The sequence below is a fragment of the Coenobita brevimanus genome, chromosome 33 (assembly GCF_032717465.1).
Source record: "Coenobita brevimanus isolate Jiangsu-jjx chromosome 33, ASM3271746v2, whole genome shotgun sequence".
NCBI classification, from domain to species: Eukaryota; Metazoa; Arthropoda; class Malacostraca; order Decapoda; family Coenobitidae; genus Coenobita; species Coenobita brevimanus.
In genome coordinates, this window is record NC_136986.1 from 12,806,494 (window position 1) to 12,824,820 (window position 18,327).

At 43.6% G+C, this 18,327-nt stretch overlaps 1 protein-coding gene across 1 annotated transcript in view; it reads left to right on the plus strand.

Moving 5' to 3' along the window:
- The window catches only part of LOC145395794 (ionotropic receptor 93a-like), a 75,654-nt gene that overhangs the window by 6,595 nt on the left and 50,732 nt on the right, over positions 1–18,327 (plus strand). Inside the window, exon 4 of the mRNA XM_080269330.1 lies at positions 490–624. Coding sequence (XP_080125456.1) covers positions 490–624 — 135 coding nt within the window. The remainder of the gene's footprint in view (positions 1–489; positions 625–18,327) is intronic.

An 18,327-nucleotide genomic window follows, 5' to 3' on the forward strand; every position in this document is an offset into this window, starting at 1 on the left:
CACATCCTATGGCACTTTGGAAATTATTCAGTTCACTGCTTGTCGTATATTCAGAAAGTTGTGTAACTTTATTATTATTATTATTATTATTATTATTATTATTATTATACTACAATAGGATAAATGCAATGAATGTGCTGTAATAAGCGATATAGAGAAAGACCAAATAAAAGTACTATAGCTCTTTCAATTTAACTTGCCCGTTTTTTTTTTCATTTGTAACTTATTTCAGGAAACTCAGTGGCAGGGAGAGACAGTACTACGTCTTGCTTCTTTTCCATAGCACCTTTTCGTGACTAGCATCATATCTTGGTTTTAATTTATTGTCACAAGTTAGCATTCGAAATGCAAATATGGCAATTTTAGGTAAATTTTAAAGTTAACAGAAAATTACTAAATGTATCTGGAAGTTAAGTTTTGGTGTTGCGTTATTCTATGGGGCCTTAGTAGTAATACTAACTAAACAATTTTAATTTGTACATGTTACAGGGTGACAATAAGATCTTTTGATGGTTCATACAAGAAGTTCTTTTTAAACTCTGAATCAAGTGCCTATAGAGAACTTGGGAGCATGCTTGTCGGGGAAGATGTTATGGACGGACTCAACGCAGCTCTGAAGATGAAGTGAGTTGGTTTTGCTTACAGTGACACTTTTTTTTTTGTTTAATAACAGAACAGAGGAAGGAAAAACAAATTTAAAAAAAAAAAAAATCCATACACCAAATTACTGGTATCCTTGATTCATAAAAATCAGTAACATTTGGGTTTGAACAGCTGTAGGTTGAAGTTTGGAGGGAAACAACTCTGGGGAAGTGAGTTGCAAAGAGATGCAGTTCAGGGAATAAAAGATTTCTGATAGGTGGAAGTTCTGCAATTTGGCAGTGTTACATTCTAGTCATGAGCGTTACCAGATGCCCATATAGCATAGGGGATGGCATGCAGAGGTGGCATAGTGGATGCAACTTCGTCTGAGCATTTGTCATAAAATCTATTTATCTATTGCCAGACTCCTTAATCCCATACGGGTTGGCCACAAACAAATCACCTACACGTCTCCCTGTCCCCCTCCATTTCACTTCCCTGTTCCCAGCTCACACACCCCCTCTCATATACCTCTCCACTCCATCCCTCCATCTCATCCTTGGCCTCCCCTTCCCCCTCTCCCCCTCCACGTCACATACACTCTCCCTTTCAGTCTCTCACTCTCTATCCTCTCCACATGGCCAAACCAGCTCAATGTGTCTCTCCTAAAGCTTTCTATCACATCCACATCCACACCACAACGTTCCTTCACATCCTCATTTGTTGGTCTGTCTCTCCATGTGATTCCACATGCTCCTCTCAAATAACTCATTTCCACTGCTCTCACTCTTGACCTGTATCCCTCCAACAAGGTCCAAGCTTGGCTTCCATACGTTAGAGTTGGTATCACAATGCTGTCATGTAGTAACTTTTTCACCTCCATGCTCACTTCCCTGTTCCTTATTACTGCTTTCAAAGAACCAACAATATTTCGTCCTTGTTGTACCTTTTCAAGCACTTCACCCTCAGAACTTTCATCCTTACTCATCACACTACCCAAGTACTTAAACATACTCACATTTTTTATTTCCTCCCCATCTAACCTCACTCTACATTCACTGACTTCACTTCTTTTGAAGACTCTTCCCTACATTCACCTTTAGATTCCGTTTCTTACACACTCTCCCAAACTCATCCACCAAGCCTTGCAGCTCCCCTTCATCTTCACTTAACAACACAGTATCATCTGCAAACAAGAGAACAGCGAGTTTCCAAACACTGCCCTCTCTCATAAGGGCCACTCCAATATCCACTTCCCTACCTTGTATCTCTTTTATAAACCCATCCATACACACATTGAACAACCATGGAGACATGATGCATCCCTGTTTCAACCCAACATTCAAATAGAAAAATTAACTCAGTTCACTATCCACACGCACTGCAGCATTAGCCCCCTCATACATACTCTTCACAGCATTCAACAACTTCCCATCTACTCCACATATCCTTAATACTTTCCACAATCCTTGTCTATCCACCCTGTCATATCTATCTATCTATCTATAGCCCGACGCCCTAATCCCGCAAAGGGTGGCCGCAGACAAAACGCCTCCAAGTTGCTCTGTCACCCACCATTTGACTACCCTCCCCCCAACTCACCCCCCCTCCCTCATATACCTCTCAACTCGATCCCTCCACCTCATCCTCGGTCTACCTCTCCCTCTCCCTCCCTCCACCTCACCTACATACACCCTCTTAGTCAGTCTTTCATTCTCCATTCTCTTCACATGTCCAAACCACCTCAGTGTATTTCTCCTAATCTTCTTAACCACATCCACATCCACCCCACAGCGTTCCTTCACTTCTTCATTCGTCAACCTGTCCCTCCACGTCACTCCACATGCTCCTCTCAAGTAACTCATTTCCACTGCTCTCACTCTTGACTTGTTCCCCTCTTGCAAGGTCCATGCCTCGCTTCCATACGTCAGGGTAGGGATCACAATACTATCATGCAGTGACTTCTTAACTTCCATACTCACCTCCCTATTTCTCATCACTGCTTTCAGTGTACCAACAACCTTCCTTCCCTCCTGTACCCTTTCACGCACTTCATCCCCCAAAGTTCCATCCTTACTCATCACACTACCCAAGTACTTGAATGCACTCACATTCTCCATATCCTCACCATCCAACCTCACTGCACACTCTGTGACTTCATTCCTCTCAAACACCATAACTTTGCTTTTGTTTACATTAACTTTCAGATTCCTCCTCCTACACACTGTCCCAAATTCATTCACCAAACCTTGCAACTCCCATTCATCTTCACTCAGCAGTACTGTATCATCAGCAAACAGCAACACCGGAAGCTTCCAAATCTCACCCTCATTCATTAGAGCCACCCCCACATCTACTGCCTTACCCTGCACCTCCTTAACAACCCCATCCATGTGTATATTAAACAGCCATGGAGACATCACACAACCCTGTTTCAGTCCCACATTGAGATCAAAGAACTCACTCAGCTCACCATCCACTCGCACCATAACCCTAGCTCCCTCGTACATACTCTTCACAGCACTCAACAATCTCCCCTCCACTCCATATATTCTTAATACCTTCCACATACCTTGCCTATCTATTCTGTCATAAGCTTTCTCCAAGTCCATGAAGTCTGCATACACTTTCCTTCCCTTCTCTAGATACTTCTCCACTAAACATCTTAGAACAAATATCTGATCTACACACCTTTTTCCCTTCCTAAATCCCCCTTGTTCTTCTCCAACTAGCTCCTTTGTCATATGCCTAACCCTATCATGACTCTTATAAACTATAGCTAACTGCTAGTCAGTGAAGAAGCAACGAACTCTGTACAATAATCCAAGTTTCTCTGAGGCGGTTTTAGCAAGTGATCTGACATGCGAGGTACAGCTGAGGGCACTGATAAGTGAGACACCGGGGATTTCAATACTTTTGGAGATGGGAATAGTAATAGCATTGAAGATAGTATAGGAATCTTGCAATATCTGTCTATTAGTAAACTGTATATATTAGGTTTTACTAGCATTAATTGTGAGAAGGTTATTTTGTCCCCATTCAGTGATCCTAGATAAGTCTTGATTTTTTGAGATGGCTGTACTGAGTTGTGAGTTCAAGGTGTAAAATTTTGTGAATGGATGTTTAACCCATGGATTACGTAATTACTTTATCTCTATCTCTCCGTCTTTGCGTAGCACTATGTGTAAGTTTACGTAGTGGTTGAGTTGTTTACGGTTATGCACGGCCAGCACAGCGTGAGCTGTGGGTCGTAGTGCAATGTTACCCAGCCTCAGCTGTGGCTCGCAATCCATGGGTTAAGTGTGAATGAACTGTGAAGTGTTGAGTCATCGACGTATGAATGAAATGATTGAGTGACATATAACAGATCATTAATATGAAGTAGGAATATGTTTCGAGTCAGAACTGATCCTTGTCGCATGCCATTGGTCATTGAGGGATATTTGAATATACATCATCTACTTTTACTCTTATATTTCTCTTGCTGAGATATGAGGAAATCAGAGGAACAAAAGATGTTAGTCCATAGCAAGGGAGTTTGGATAGCAGGAAATGGTGCCACACTCTGTCAAAAGCTTTAGGTATATCAAAGGCCACTACATCAGTTTTTCCATGTTGGTCAACTGATTGATGGATGGTGTGAGTCAGGAGATTGAGTATATCAATAGTGGATCTTTCGTGGGGAAATCCATACTGCCTGTCACTAATTAAGTTGTTGAATTCAATATGTTTAATTCTGCGATTATTCAATGCAGTTTCAAATACTTTACCAAGAGAAGACGTGATAGATAATGGTCTGTAATCGGAGGGGTCAGAGAAACTTCCTTTTTTCAGAACTGGGTTGGTATTGACTTATTTCCAAGAATTAGGGAATGAAGAATTACGTAAGCATAGCCTGAATAATTTAGCTATAACATAAGCAAGTTCTGGGGAGCACTTTGTCAAAACAGTTGGAGGAATTCAATCTTGGCCTGGAGCTTTGTTGGTTGATAAATTGTCTAGTATGGATTGTATGTATCTAGCCTGTAATTTAGTCGAGCAATTTCGGGAGTCATGTTCTAGTACTTGGACGTTCTAGCTGACTTCTTGTAATGTAGCAATTCTTGCAGATATAATAGTAAGGATATTCGCTATACCACGTGAGTCATTTGTAATGTTAGTCTGAAGATTTTAGTGGGGGAATGGGTGATGACTTGTTACAAATTTTTTTTGCTGTTTCGGAGATACGTTGACTGACATATGATAAAGTTACTGGGATGCTTGTATTAATAAATTTGATTCTTTTATGTATGTTAATCTTCTGTCATATACATTTGCAGTAGAAAAAAATAACCACTATACTGTATATGAAAAAAATGAAAAAGTAAAAAATAAATGTATCGGCATTAACAATTATATATGAGTACAGTATTTTTTGTTCTACTTCACATACAGTATATTATACATCGTCTTACGTTACTGTTTAAAATAAGATAATTTACTATCAAGATTTTTAACAATGTGTCTGAATCAGGGTGTAAGCACCAGATCCTGTTCCTTGAAGTCCAGCAGTCCCTATACGTACTGTACAATACACCTTCACATGTCACCATTTCTGCACTGACATCTGCCATCCATATTTAAAACATGCTAAGGCTGTCTTCACAGGACTGGTGTACTGGTATCAGTAAGGTTGTCATTTCAACATGTTAGCGGGTCTGATAGCAGATCAGTAAAGTCTGCTTTTTAATGAAAATCAAATACACAAACTGTTCCCGCCCCAGCAGGGATTTGAACCCGCATCGATTGGGATGTGAGAACACCTGTCCACCGACTCGACCACCGATAGATAAAGATAATTATCACCTAGGGTCCATTTCTTAAACCTCATTATAATCCACCTTTTGCAAGGTGTCTGTGTGTCTGTATGTGTATCTGGTCCCAACATGTCTCAAAAAGATGTGGACGAATTTTCACCAAACCCTCGTGAAATAGCAACTATCTGGATGTGCGGAAGCCTAGTACTTTGGTGTGGATTTGATCAATGACGGACGAATGTCAACCAGCAAATGTTTTTTTAAAATTGTTGCATCCCCACCCCACACTGCCACAGGCTCCAATAGCAGTAGTGCAGAACAGGAAGGATGTTGTCCAGTGAGTTGTTCTTCCTATGGTCAGCCTTAGGTGTACAGTACACAAGATCAGCTCAAGCATGGTGAATAAACACTGGCTTCTCAAGTTCACTGTCTTTATTTTCCAGATAATTACACTTAACCCACCCCGTCCCGTCGACGTATGGGTACGTTGCAACGATTTGCATTTGCCAGTCCCGGCGACGTACCGGTACGTCGTGCAATTGCAATTTACATAATTTCGACAATTTTCAAAATTCGCGCTTGATTTGCGGTACATACCCTCGCATGACCTTCCCCTACCTGCCACCAGGCAGGGACACTCGGCGCCCCCCGCGCGACCCGCACTAGCCCACCACTTGTCCACTCACCTGGTAGCCACGGTCCTGCTCAGACATGGCTAAGAGAGGTCTCTCAGACAGCGAAATTCAAGTTGCCCTGGACACCTTTACCAGCGACAGTGATTCCCCACTGGACGACGAGGATATGGACAAGGATTATGTGCAGCCAGAGGAGGAAGAAACCACCAGCAGTGACGAGGAAGTTCCGTCTCCCAGGAAGCAGCAGTACGTGACTTACCGTGCTGCTAGAGAGGGGCAGGAGGCAAAGAAGCCACGTGCAATATCCTATCCCTATCCCCAGCGTGATTTGGAACCAGAATTCGAGGACGAGGACGAGGATGAAGATGATGACGGAGCTGTGGGACATGCTGCCACGTGGTATAGACGGGAGGTTATAACACATCGTGGCCCAGAGTGCACACCACGTCGTATGAGCAGGTATGGGCCTAGCATTTTGTTTGGGGAGCTAGGAAGTCAAGTGGAGGGAGTGGGGAGTGAAAGGGAAAGTCCAGGGAGGATTAGGGAAAGTGAGAGTGACGTGAGTGAGTCATTGCTCTCCCTACGTAGTGTGAGGCGGCGTAGTGGATCACGTGGGCCAGTGCGGGTGCGTTCCTTATCACGTGGGGTTGTGAGGGAGGGGCAAGGTGGGGAGGAACCACTCCCAAGCACGTCTTATGCTCCCCAATATCCCCTAACACGTGGTCAAGCTAGGTTGCGTGAGAGAGCACGTGGTGTTTTAATGGACGGGGAAGGTGGGGAGGAACCACTCCCCAGCACATCTTATGCTCCCTAATATCCGCTAACACGTGGTCGAGCTAGGGTGCATGAGAAAGCACGTGGTGTTGTCATGGAGGGGGAAGGTGGGGAGGAACCACTCCCCAGCATGTCTTCTGCTCCCTAATATTCCCCTACTTCATCCCCACAGCCCCCTAATGTTCCTCAAGGCCGTAAGGGTAAGGGAAAGGGAAAGGGTAAAGGCAGAGGGAAAAGAAGTGACAGTGGGGAAGCCCTCTGCACTCCTTCTCCCCCACCTCCCCAACCAGGATCTCCTTCCCACCCAGATGAAGGCGGTGATGGGGCTGATGGGGACGAGGGATTTGTGTCGTGGGATTGGGAGGATGGGAGTGATTTTTCTCCCCTCATTCACCTCTTCACTGAGCAGGGGCGATCTGGCTGCATTGCTCCAGGAATTCACCGTAATTCCACCAGGTTGGATTTTTTCCACCTGTTTTTCAGTGAGGCATTTGTTGATCAGCTTGTATACCAAACAAACCTGTTTGCAAGCGCCCAGTGCCTAGAGAGTGAAAGATTGGGAACAAGGAGTAGGCATTCTATCATATATGATTACCCTGTCTCCCTTCCAGAAATGTTCTTATTTTTTGCCCTGGTCCTTTTGATGGGTATTGTAAGAAAGAATAGAATTCCTGCTTACTGGACTAGGGACCCTGTTATGTTTACCCCCATATTTGGTAAAGTGATGAGCCGTAATCGGTTTCAACAAATTCTAAGTCGCCTCCATTTCTATGATGCTCATGACCCTGCAAATGCAAACAACACTGATAAAATGAGGCGAATTAGGTTGGTCTTTGATCACCTCAGGCAAACCTTTCGTTCCTCATTCTATCCCTATAGAGACCTCGTCATAGACGAGAGTCTCGTGTTGTGGAGAGGCAATATTTCATTCAGACAGCATATACCCAGCAAAAGGCACCGTTTTTGGTTCAATATCTTTGTTATGTGCAACTGTAGGACTGGATACGTGCAAGACATAGTCTTGTACACCGGTGCACAGACAGACATAATAGAAGATCGAAGTATTGGACTGTTGGGAGCAGTGGTAAAGACGATGATAGAAGACTACCTTCATCGTGGTCACATTCTCTACCTCGAGAATTGGTACACTAGCCCTCTTCTCGCTCGTTATCTTCACACACATGAAACGAGAGTCTGTGGAACCGTAAAGGTGAACCGGCGTCACATGGCCAAGGTAGGGCGGAAACTTGCAAGGAATGAGGTTGTCTTCTTCAAAGCCAACAACATCCTTGCAACAATGTGGAACCACAACAGAGAAGTAAGCCTCTTGTCCATGGTTCACCGCCCCTTGATGCACCGTACTGATTCAGTAGATTACCGTAGCGAGAGCAGGCGTCGTGTTTGGAAACCTGAGTGTGTTATGGATTACAATATAAACATGCGCCTCGTGGACCAGTCAGACTCCATGATATCGACGGTAGAGTGTGCCAGGACCACGATGAAGTGGTATAAAACAGTGTTCTTTCACTTGCTAGATATCACTGCTCTGAATTGCCACCACCTTCATGCCATGACAACAGGAGTTCAGGAAACATTTGAAGGGTTTGTGAGGGAGCTCACAAGAGAAATCTTTGCAAAGTATGCTGTTGAAAGGCCCCAACATCGCACCCGCACTGCCCATATTGCCCAAACTCCCTAGAGAATATCCGGCCGCCATTTCCCCACTCCTATCCCTCCCCAGCCAAACAGACCTAGGCCCCAACGCAGGTGTCACGTGTGCAGTAATTCCCAGGTGAGACTCACGACACAGAGGAAGGACACCCGCTATGAGTGCGTGCAGTGTGACGTGGGTCTCTGTATTCACCCATGTTTTAGTGAATATCACACGTTGATGCAATTTTAGTATGGTGTGAATGCAAAAGGACGCAGAAATTATGAGGTAAATGCGACAGACAGATGCTCAGTGAAATTGTCAGTCATGTTGATCTCCAAATATTAGTATAAAGTCCATACGGGTAGAACATAAGTGAAAACATTGTATGTAAGTATATAAATCTGCCCTAAGTTGAAACTTACATAGCGAGGGTTTTATGATGCGATATTCTGTCGCTCAGTGCAATAAATACGGCCCGTAATTATGTAATTATTATTATTGCAAATTCTTACGGGTATAATATAAGTTCAAATTACTGTAAGTGATGATATATATTCTAAGTCAAATATTCATAGCGTGTGTATAGAGATGCGATTTCCTGACGCTCAGTTGAATGAATAAGGCACGTATTAGTCAAAATAAAAGTCAGCAAGTGATAAAGTGAATAATTAGTATATAAGTGTGTGAGTGAATTAGTATATAAGTGTGTGAGTATTATGTTTGTCGAAACATTCCTTGCGAGGGTATTTTCAGGCGATATTCTCACGCTCACTTGAATAAATAATGGCAGTAAGTATGTAAAGTGCATTATAGGGGTGTAAACGTGTGTAATGTAAGTGGGAAATCATAAGTGGAGTGAATAAATAAAGTAGACGATGAAACACGAGTGTTTGAGATCGTGGTTGCTACATGAATATGCGCTAGCATATCGCTAAATGCCCTCGTAATGAATGAAAATATTTGAAAACCTTTACAGTGGTGGAGGAAAGGTTCTATGTAAAGGGGAAAATAATTGGAAAGTGATAAAACAATTTGGTATGTTGAAATACGAGTCATAGCGAGTGTGCTTACTAAGCTGATGTGCGCTATACTTATGCTGCATGTCATCATAATGAATGAAAACATCTGAAAACACTTACAAACAATTGTAATTGGTAAAATGTCATTGAAACAGAAGTATACAAGTAGAAAAAATGATAGGTTGACTCATACCAGACACTTAGCATATAGCATGTTACGACTCGGACCAAACTCGCTATGCTCGCGCGATGGTACAATGCTTATTTTTCATATATATATGTGTCTGAAATCCATTATATTGTTACTGTTATTGTTTATGAGTTCAAATTCAATAAATATAGAGGTGTTGTGTGTTGTTTCTCCCATTATTCCTTACCATAGAAAACATAAACGCATATCCAGCCCATTAGAGAACACCATACCTGCCGGGGAACCGCACCTGTACGGACCACTTATAGACCGCAGGAACCACTTTCTTTGTGATTTTCCTTCGTTTCTCGACCTAAGCGGAAGTTTTAGCAAAAAAAAATTTTTTCCAAAAAGGCTCGGGACTGAGGGATGTCATAGGTGCGGAAAACCTCGGGACGTGACGGGTTAATGCTTTCCAACTTCACTATTCTCACAAGCACTCGAGATATACAAACTTTACTGACTGCAGTTACTCTTCATGCATGTCAACACTTTACTATTTTCACAGGTAAAACAAACTTTACTAAACACTTCACTGTTTGCCAACACTTCATTGTTTTCACAAGTACCGAAATTATACAAAGTGATACTGCACTAGACTCAAACTGAACTGAACAGCGACCAAACCTGACCTAGTCTCTTATCCATCTTTTTATAAGCTTGCACTGTTCGAGAATGAGCTACATCTCCACAGTCCTGGTGTATTCTAGAGAGAGAGAGAGAGCACAGTTACCAACTCCGAGACAACCAAAACATGCAACTTTTCTTACAGTACATAGCACTATAAATTATTTAGCATACAAACTTAAAATGAATTGCATAATTTAATGATCACATAACTAAAACATTATTAAAGAAAAAGAGCACAAATATCTATGCATAACTTACGAAACAAATATGCTCACAACCAGCAGGCAAATTGGCAACTCTGACTCGTGCCTGAACCTACGATAAAACTCGGGAAACGTCAAGAATTCTCTAGCAATACCTAAATGGCAAATCTCGCTTCTTAACACTACCCCCGCCCTAGTTCCTTGTCGTCCCGACAGAACTATACAGTATATGCAAACTTAAACCTTAATCCTAATGTAACATTCAACTGTACACATAATAACCTTTCAACTTATCAGGTCTTCTTCCATGCCACTTCCAACGATGTCTTTGTTCCTCCACACAGTTCACTCCTCTTGGAAGGTCTTGGTCCTCTTCGGGATTCACTTCTTCGCTTGGGAAACTGTCACCATCCTCTTGCACTTCAGTTCCTTGGCCCTCTTCAATATCCTCAGCTGTAGGTGAGCACGATTACTTAGAGACGTCCTAGCTGTACTGTCCTGGCCCATGGTACTGCCACAGACGGTTCACGTGTACCACCTTTGGGCGAGGCTTCCTGCCTCCCCAAATCCGATACGTTACGTCTGATAGGTGGTCCAATACAGTGTAAGGCCTGTCCCATGGACTCTGCAGCTTCGGCGACTGTCCCATCTTTTGCTGAGGATTGTATAACCAAACTTGGTCACCATCTTTGAAGCTCACTTCACTTGCCTTGGCATCATACTAGCACTTCATCACCTCTCCTGAAAACTTGAGAGTTCCTCGCACTTGATGATGTACCTCAGCCAGCCTTTTCTGAAGGTGCTTCGCATAGTTGGTGGTGTCTGTAGGCAGCTCTTCACCCGGTGGTCTTCCCATTAACAAGTCAACGGGTAAGCGTAACTCGTGGCCCAACATCAGCTTTGCAGGGGTGTAGCCAGTAGACTCATGGAATGCAGACCGATGTCTTCAACAATGCAGGTAGTTCCTGGTCCCATTCTGTTTGTCCATCTATGCAGTACTTGGCCAGTTCTTGTCCTAGGGTCCAGTTGAATTTCTCCACTATCCCATCCGACTGTGGCCTTAGGGGGTTCGTCCTGGTCTTCTTGATCCCCAATAACATGCAGCATTCACGGAACACAGCAGACTCGAAGTTTCTACCCTGGTCAGAATGTAGCTCTTGTTTCACCCCAAAACGACAGAAAAACTGGTCAACCAACATCTTAGCATCAGCCTTATAGGCTTCTGGCCACTTTGTGAAGTAGTAGTGAATGGCAGAGGCCCAGCAATGTCCACTGCAACTCTTTCCATCAGTGCACAACCTGCTACAGCAACCATGTTCTTTGGGTCCCATCTTGGCACAGCATACACCGCAGGCCCGACATCACTCTTCAACATCCAGATGCATGCCAATCCACTAAAACCTCTGTCACAGCCAGCTTAGGGTTTCCTTCACTCCAAGGTAACCACTAGTGATCTGTTTATGGGACTCATCCAAGATCTTGGACCTCATCTTCTTTGGAACCACCAGTTGCCAATACTTGCTGAGGCCATTGGCTGTCTCCCACTGACACTTCAGTAATCCGTTGTTCAGACGAAGAGGGTAGCTCTTGGTTCCAGGGCTTAACCTGGAAACTTCTTCCCATGATGGTCGCACTGTACTTTGCTGCAGCCACTTTAGCACTGGTTTAAAATCTGCATTCTCCATTTGCATGCTCTTCGGGTCTTCTCCATCTGACGTTGACCCTGTCACTGCAGTACGACTGCATTTCTTACCATGATTTTCCTTTTTAATACACTGCCGGCAGTCCGGATCACAAGGCCAACGACTCAGGCTGTCAGCATTGCCATGTACCCGCCCAGGACGGTGCTGCACCTCATAATTGTGCTGGTTTAGCTTCCCAAGCCACCGTGACATTTGTCCTTCTGGATTCCTTAGCATTTTCAGCCACTTAAATGCAGCATGGTCCGTCCTGATGATGAAGCTTAACCCATACAGGTTGGGATGGAAGAAATCAAGGCACTTCATCACTGCCAAGAGCTCCTTATGGGTCACACAATAGTTCCACTCAGGTGGGCTGAGCTTCTTGCTGTAATATGCTACCACATACTCTTTTTTATTCTTCTTCTGTGACAGGACTCCACCAATGCAATGGTCACTAGCATCACAGTCCCAGATAAATGGCTGACTCTGATCCGGGTACGGCAATACTGGAGAGCTAGCCAACGCATGCTTGACTTCGTCGAAGGCTTTCTGAGACTCTGCTGTCCACACAAACTTGTGCCTCTTCCTCAACATCTTACACAGAGGTGCAGCTATTGTTGCAAAGTCCTTGACAAAACGCCGATAATAGGTACAGCTGCCAGCACTCCTGCGTGTTACATGGGCATGAGGGCTTGAAGAGATGTGGCACCACTGTGATTATTTACGTCGAGACAGTCCACGTGAGTGAAGCGGAGTAACCTCGATATAGTTAGGTTAAAGAAAGATGTTTGTTGTATGTAACTCCATTTCGCAAAGTTGACATTTCAACCCAAATCATTGATATAATTTATATTGTTCTACCTAAGGATAATAATTGTCCATATACGATGTATTATGACTGTCCACAGTTTTCAGGTGAACTAACGTGTAAAGGAGGGTGGGAGGGTAGAGAGAGTGTTCCCCAACCCCATCTGGGGTAAGAGGGAAGATCCCCCACATGGAATCGGAGAGGGGGGGGGGGTGCTGTAAGCTTCGCACATGACACTGAGAGACGAGACCACATCTGCTTCATTACCATCAATACGGTAACTCAGCAGTACTGAACAATCGTTAAATAATGAATAACTTCATGAACTATATTTATATGAGGAATAAATCATGATAAAAAGAGAAAACTATATGTTTCAGTTTATGTATTAAGAAAATATTACGCTGTATAATCATAAACTGCGGGTGAAACCATGTCCATGGGGCCATGACTTGAGAAGACACTGATCCAGACTGAGACTTGTGGATGGCAGCCTTCAGAGATCAAGGTCAACCCACTCTAGTAGTGTTTATCTTATCTTTATAATGTTTATAACATCTTAGTCTTAAAGACTAAATAACATGTTGATCCTAGCTTTAATACCTACACTGAGATAAAAATTGATAATGGAGTTAAATTGCTTAGTAACTACCATAATGAAGGTTCTGATACACCAAATGAATGTGGTTAAGTATCTATTTCTCTCTCTCTCTCTCTCTCTCTCTCTCTCTCTCTCTCTCTCTCTCTCTCTCTCCAGTGTATACATACAGTGTGTATATATATAGAAAATGTGTGTGTGTGTGTTTGTGTGTGTGTGTGTGTGTGTGTGTGTGTGTGTGTGTGTGTGTGTGTGTGTGTGTGTGTGTGAGAGAGAGAGAGAGAGAGAGAGAGAGAGAGAGAGAGAGAGACAGACAGACAGACAGACAGACAGACAGAGATTCACTCTGCCTATATTGTTATTAGCCAAAAGCTGATAGTGTCATTCAACCTGTTAAGATTGTTTAGGCTAAATTTTCGAGCCATGTTCCCACCACCATCACCACCACCACCTCTCATTCCATGACAAGCTTAATTTCTGGTAGTCTATAACGTCCATATAGGACTGTGCAATAAAGTGACACGATATTAATTGTTTATAAATAATACTGAGTAAAATTTTTTCAATTTTATAAAGTAAAAGGTGTCAAGATGTGGCTGAAGGTCGTGGCAATACAAGTGTTTGGGACGCTATGTTGGTCCGATTCATTTCTTCTATCAAATTGATTTTGTTATTGAATGAAATCCATTTTAACTTTGACAGAAAGAAGGGATAAACTCGAACATTTTTTTTTTTTACAGTCCACTAATCTATGCTAACTATTCCTAACCGCACAGTTGCTGGGTATAGAAACCATCCTGTCATATTCTTGTTAATTCTGCACCCAGTCACACTTAAGAAGGTTGGGCAGCTAATCATGATTTAACCCAGGTTTCTTCACCTCGCCGGTGAGGAAGCTATATCCACTTTTGCCTTATAGTCTGCCAGAAACTATACTTGTCACGGAATATGAGGTGGTGGTGGTGATGGTGGTGGGAACATGGTTCGAAAATTTAGCCTAAACAATCTTAACAAGCTGAATCACACTATTAGTTTTTGGCTAATAAAGATGTAGGCAAAGAGTGCATCTCTCTCTCGCTCTCTCTATCTCTCTCACACACACATTTGATATATATATATATATATATATATATATATATATATATATATATATATATATATATATATATATATATATATATATATACCACATTCATTTGGTGTATCAAAATCCTTCATTACGGTAGTTATTAAGCAATTTAACTCCATTATCAATTTTTGTCTTAGTGTAGGTGTTAATGCTACGATCACCATGTTATTTATTGTGGTAGGTGGGGGCGCTCACCATCCACTCACGCGATGTAGTGCTGCTCTCGGGTGTCTGCCCTTTAAACTCCTCCATCCTTCTTTCCTTCCATCCTCTTCTGTCTTTCTTTCCTTCATTCTTTCCTCTTTCTTCCGCCTGTGGGTGACTTTACACTGAGTGACAAGCCAAATGGTTTCCTGTACACCAGGAAACCATTTACTACGCTCAGTGGTAATCATATAACCAAATTATGACGCCTGGTGGTTTAGTGGGTAATTACGGCGCTCCGATCGGATTGAGCCCGTTGAGGTTTATATCCAAGGGATGGTTGGGGTTTATTGCTCACGTAATGACACTCAGGGATGAGTGAGGCTGGTCACCCTCATCTTAAATGTCAGGACCAACTTGCCTAGCCTCGGGCACCTACGCTTCTCATGGGGCAACGTAGGATTGGATGATGGATGGATAGATAGACTAAGATATTATAATCATTATAAAGATAAGATAAACACTACTAGAGTGGGTTGACCTTGATCTCTGAAGGCTGCCATCCACAAGTCTCAGTCTGGATCAGTGTCTTCTCAAGTCATGGCCCCATGGACATGGTTTCACCCGCAGTTTATGATTATACAGCGTAATATTTTCTTAATACATAAACTGAAACATATAGTTTTCTCTTTTTATCATGATTTATTCCTCATATAAACATAGTTCATGAAGTTATTCATTATTTTACGATTGTTCAGTACTGCTGAGTTATCGTATTGATGGTAATGAAGCAGATGTGGTCTCGTCTCACAGTGTCATGTGCGAAGCTTCCAGCCCCCCCCCCCCTCTCCGATTCCATGTGGGGGATCCTCCTTCTTACCCCAGGTGGGGTTGGGGAACACTCTCTTTCCCCTCGCACCCTTCTTTACACGTTAGTTCACCTGAAAACTGTGGACAGTCATAATACGTCATATATGGGCGATTATTATCCTTAGGTAGAACAATGTAAATTATACCGATGATTCGGGTTGAAATGTCAACCTTTCAAAATGGAGTTACATACAACAAACATTTTCCCTTAACGCAACTATATCGAGGTAACTCCTCTTCACTCACGTGGACTGTTTTGAAGTTAATAATCACAGTGGTGCCACATCTCTTCAAACCCTCGCTCTCTTGTAACACGCGGGAGTGCTGGCAGCTGTACACAAGCCAAGGAAACTCCGTGGTTCCTTCACACAAGTTGGAACTGGCCAGTCTTCCATGGCTGCCACCTTCTCCTGGTAAGTATTAACGCCACTCTCACCTACAATGTGTCCCAGGTACTTTACTTCCTTCTGAAACAAGTGGCACTTCTTGGGGTTCAGTTTGAGGTGCACTGCACAGATCCTGTTCAGCACCTCCGGCAGCCTCTCCAGTTCTTGGTCAAAAGTTCGTCCAAAGACAATCACAACGTCCAGATAGATGAGGGACGTCTACCAATGCAGGCCTTCCAGTATGCGATCCATTAGATGGTCAAAAGTAGCTGGGGCACTGCGCAGGCCAAAAGGCATCACCTTACTGTAAACTGCCATAAACCCCGCCTGTATGAAAAGGCCGTTTTCTCTTTGTCCTTCTCTGCAGCCTTGACCTGATGATATCTTGCCTTCATGTCTAGGGTGGAGAACCACTTAGCACCTGACAGAGCATCCAGGGTGTCATCAATTCTTGGCAAGGGTTATACGTCCTTCACTGTCACATCATTTAGGGCTCAGTAATCTATACAGCACCTTACTGAGCCATCCTTTTTCCTTACTAGAACCACTGCTGATCCCCAAAGACTGCTGGACTTTTCTATTACTCCTTGACTTTGGAGAATCTCCACCACCTTGTCAATTTCTTGCAGTTTGGTTGGCGCCATCCTTCGTTCCAGCTATTAAATCAGGTGGTGATCCCGAGTCTATACTATGCTCCACGAGATCACTGCACTCCAGGTCTAGGTCTCAGGTGAAAACATCAGCAAACTTTGTCAGCAGCTGCCTTAACTTGAGCACTTGTGAACCATCCTGGCATTGGCAACTCCTTGAAAATAGGTGGTCTGGCAGGTACCCATATTCCTTGACTACGCTCCTTTTACAGGCCCTGCTCTGATGCCACTCAGGGTCCACCACCTGGCACAGTCTCACAATTTCTCCCTCATTTATCTTCTTTGGCTCACGGGAGTAATTGGCAACCACAACCGGCACTTCATATGCATGTGTTTCCAACAATGTTCTCCCCACCATCACTCCAGCATTTGTCTTGCACTGTACATCAGGCTCCACTACCCCTAGACAACTGTCAAAAGAGCCATTCACCTTGCACTGGAGCAGCAGTTCTGATTTTGGTGATATCACTGTAATGCGGAGTACCCCCACCTCTCCATCAGAACTGGTACGTCTCACTGCTGTGACAGGAACTGACCTTCCTCGAACCTTCAGCTTCATGGAGCAGATGTCCAGCTCATATCCCATGGACATCAGATAGTCCAGACCCAGAAGGCAAGGATCCTCCATGTTGGCCACAGAGACTGGAAGAGTAACCTTTTGCCCTGCCATTTCAGTCCAGACATCCAGGGGTCCCTTCAGTCCCGCACGGTGCACAGTTATGCCACACGTTGTTCTGATGACTCAGGCAGATACTGATGATGTAACACATCAGGCCTCACAAAAGTCTGCCCTGAGGCCGAATCAATCACCAAAGAACACTTCTTTCCGTCTATCCTTCCATCTATTGCACACTTTTGATTGCCGTCCTCTTGGACTTTCTCGGTGGTAGGGCAACTTAGGAGAAGCTGGCTGGTGTTTGCCCCTTCACACCAGACTCCACTAGATTTCCACTTCTTTCTGGTCTTCTGCAACCTTCTTATCATCCTTTTTCTTCTTCAGACACTCAGAACTGAAGTGTCCCACCTCACTACATGTCCAATACCCTTTTGTTACAAGTGAATATTTCCTTACACTACTTTGTTCTTGCTCCTTCTTCCATTTGTGACAATCCTCCTTCTTGTGCCCCGATTTCCCGCAGAACCAGCAGCTTCCTCCAGTCTTCTCCTGTTCCCTCTTCCACTTGTATCAGTCCTCTTTTCTGTGTCCTGGCTTTTCAGAGTACCAGCAACTTCCCTCAAATTTTTCCTTTTCACGTACCTGCCCCTCTCTTGCCTTGAGTCTTGCACTATGACCTGTATGAAAAGTGGACATACTGGACCTGACGTAGAACTCAAACTCTAGAGCCCTGCCTAATGCTTCTTGCATGCTTCTGGGTTGTGCTTGCTTCACTTTCACTTTCAACTCTGCACTGTCAAGAGCATCAATGAACTGGTCCCTCAATAGAATAGCCAAGAGGTTAGGTGCTGCTCCAAGGTACACTGCCATACTCTCCAAGTCATGAGCAAGCTGCCGTAGGGATTCTCCCCGAGCCCGTACACAGCTCCGGAATCTTGCTCTGTAAACCTCAGTCTGGTAC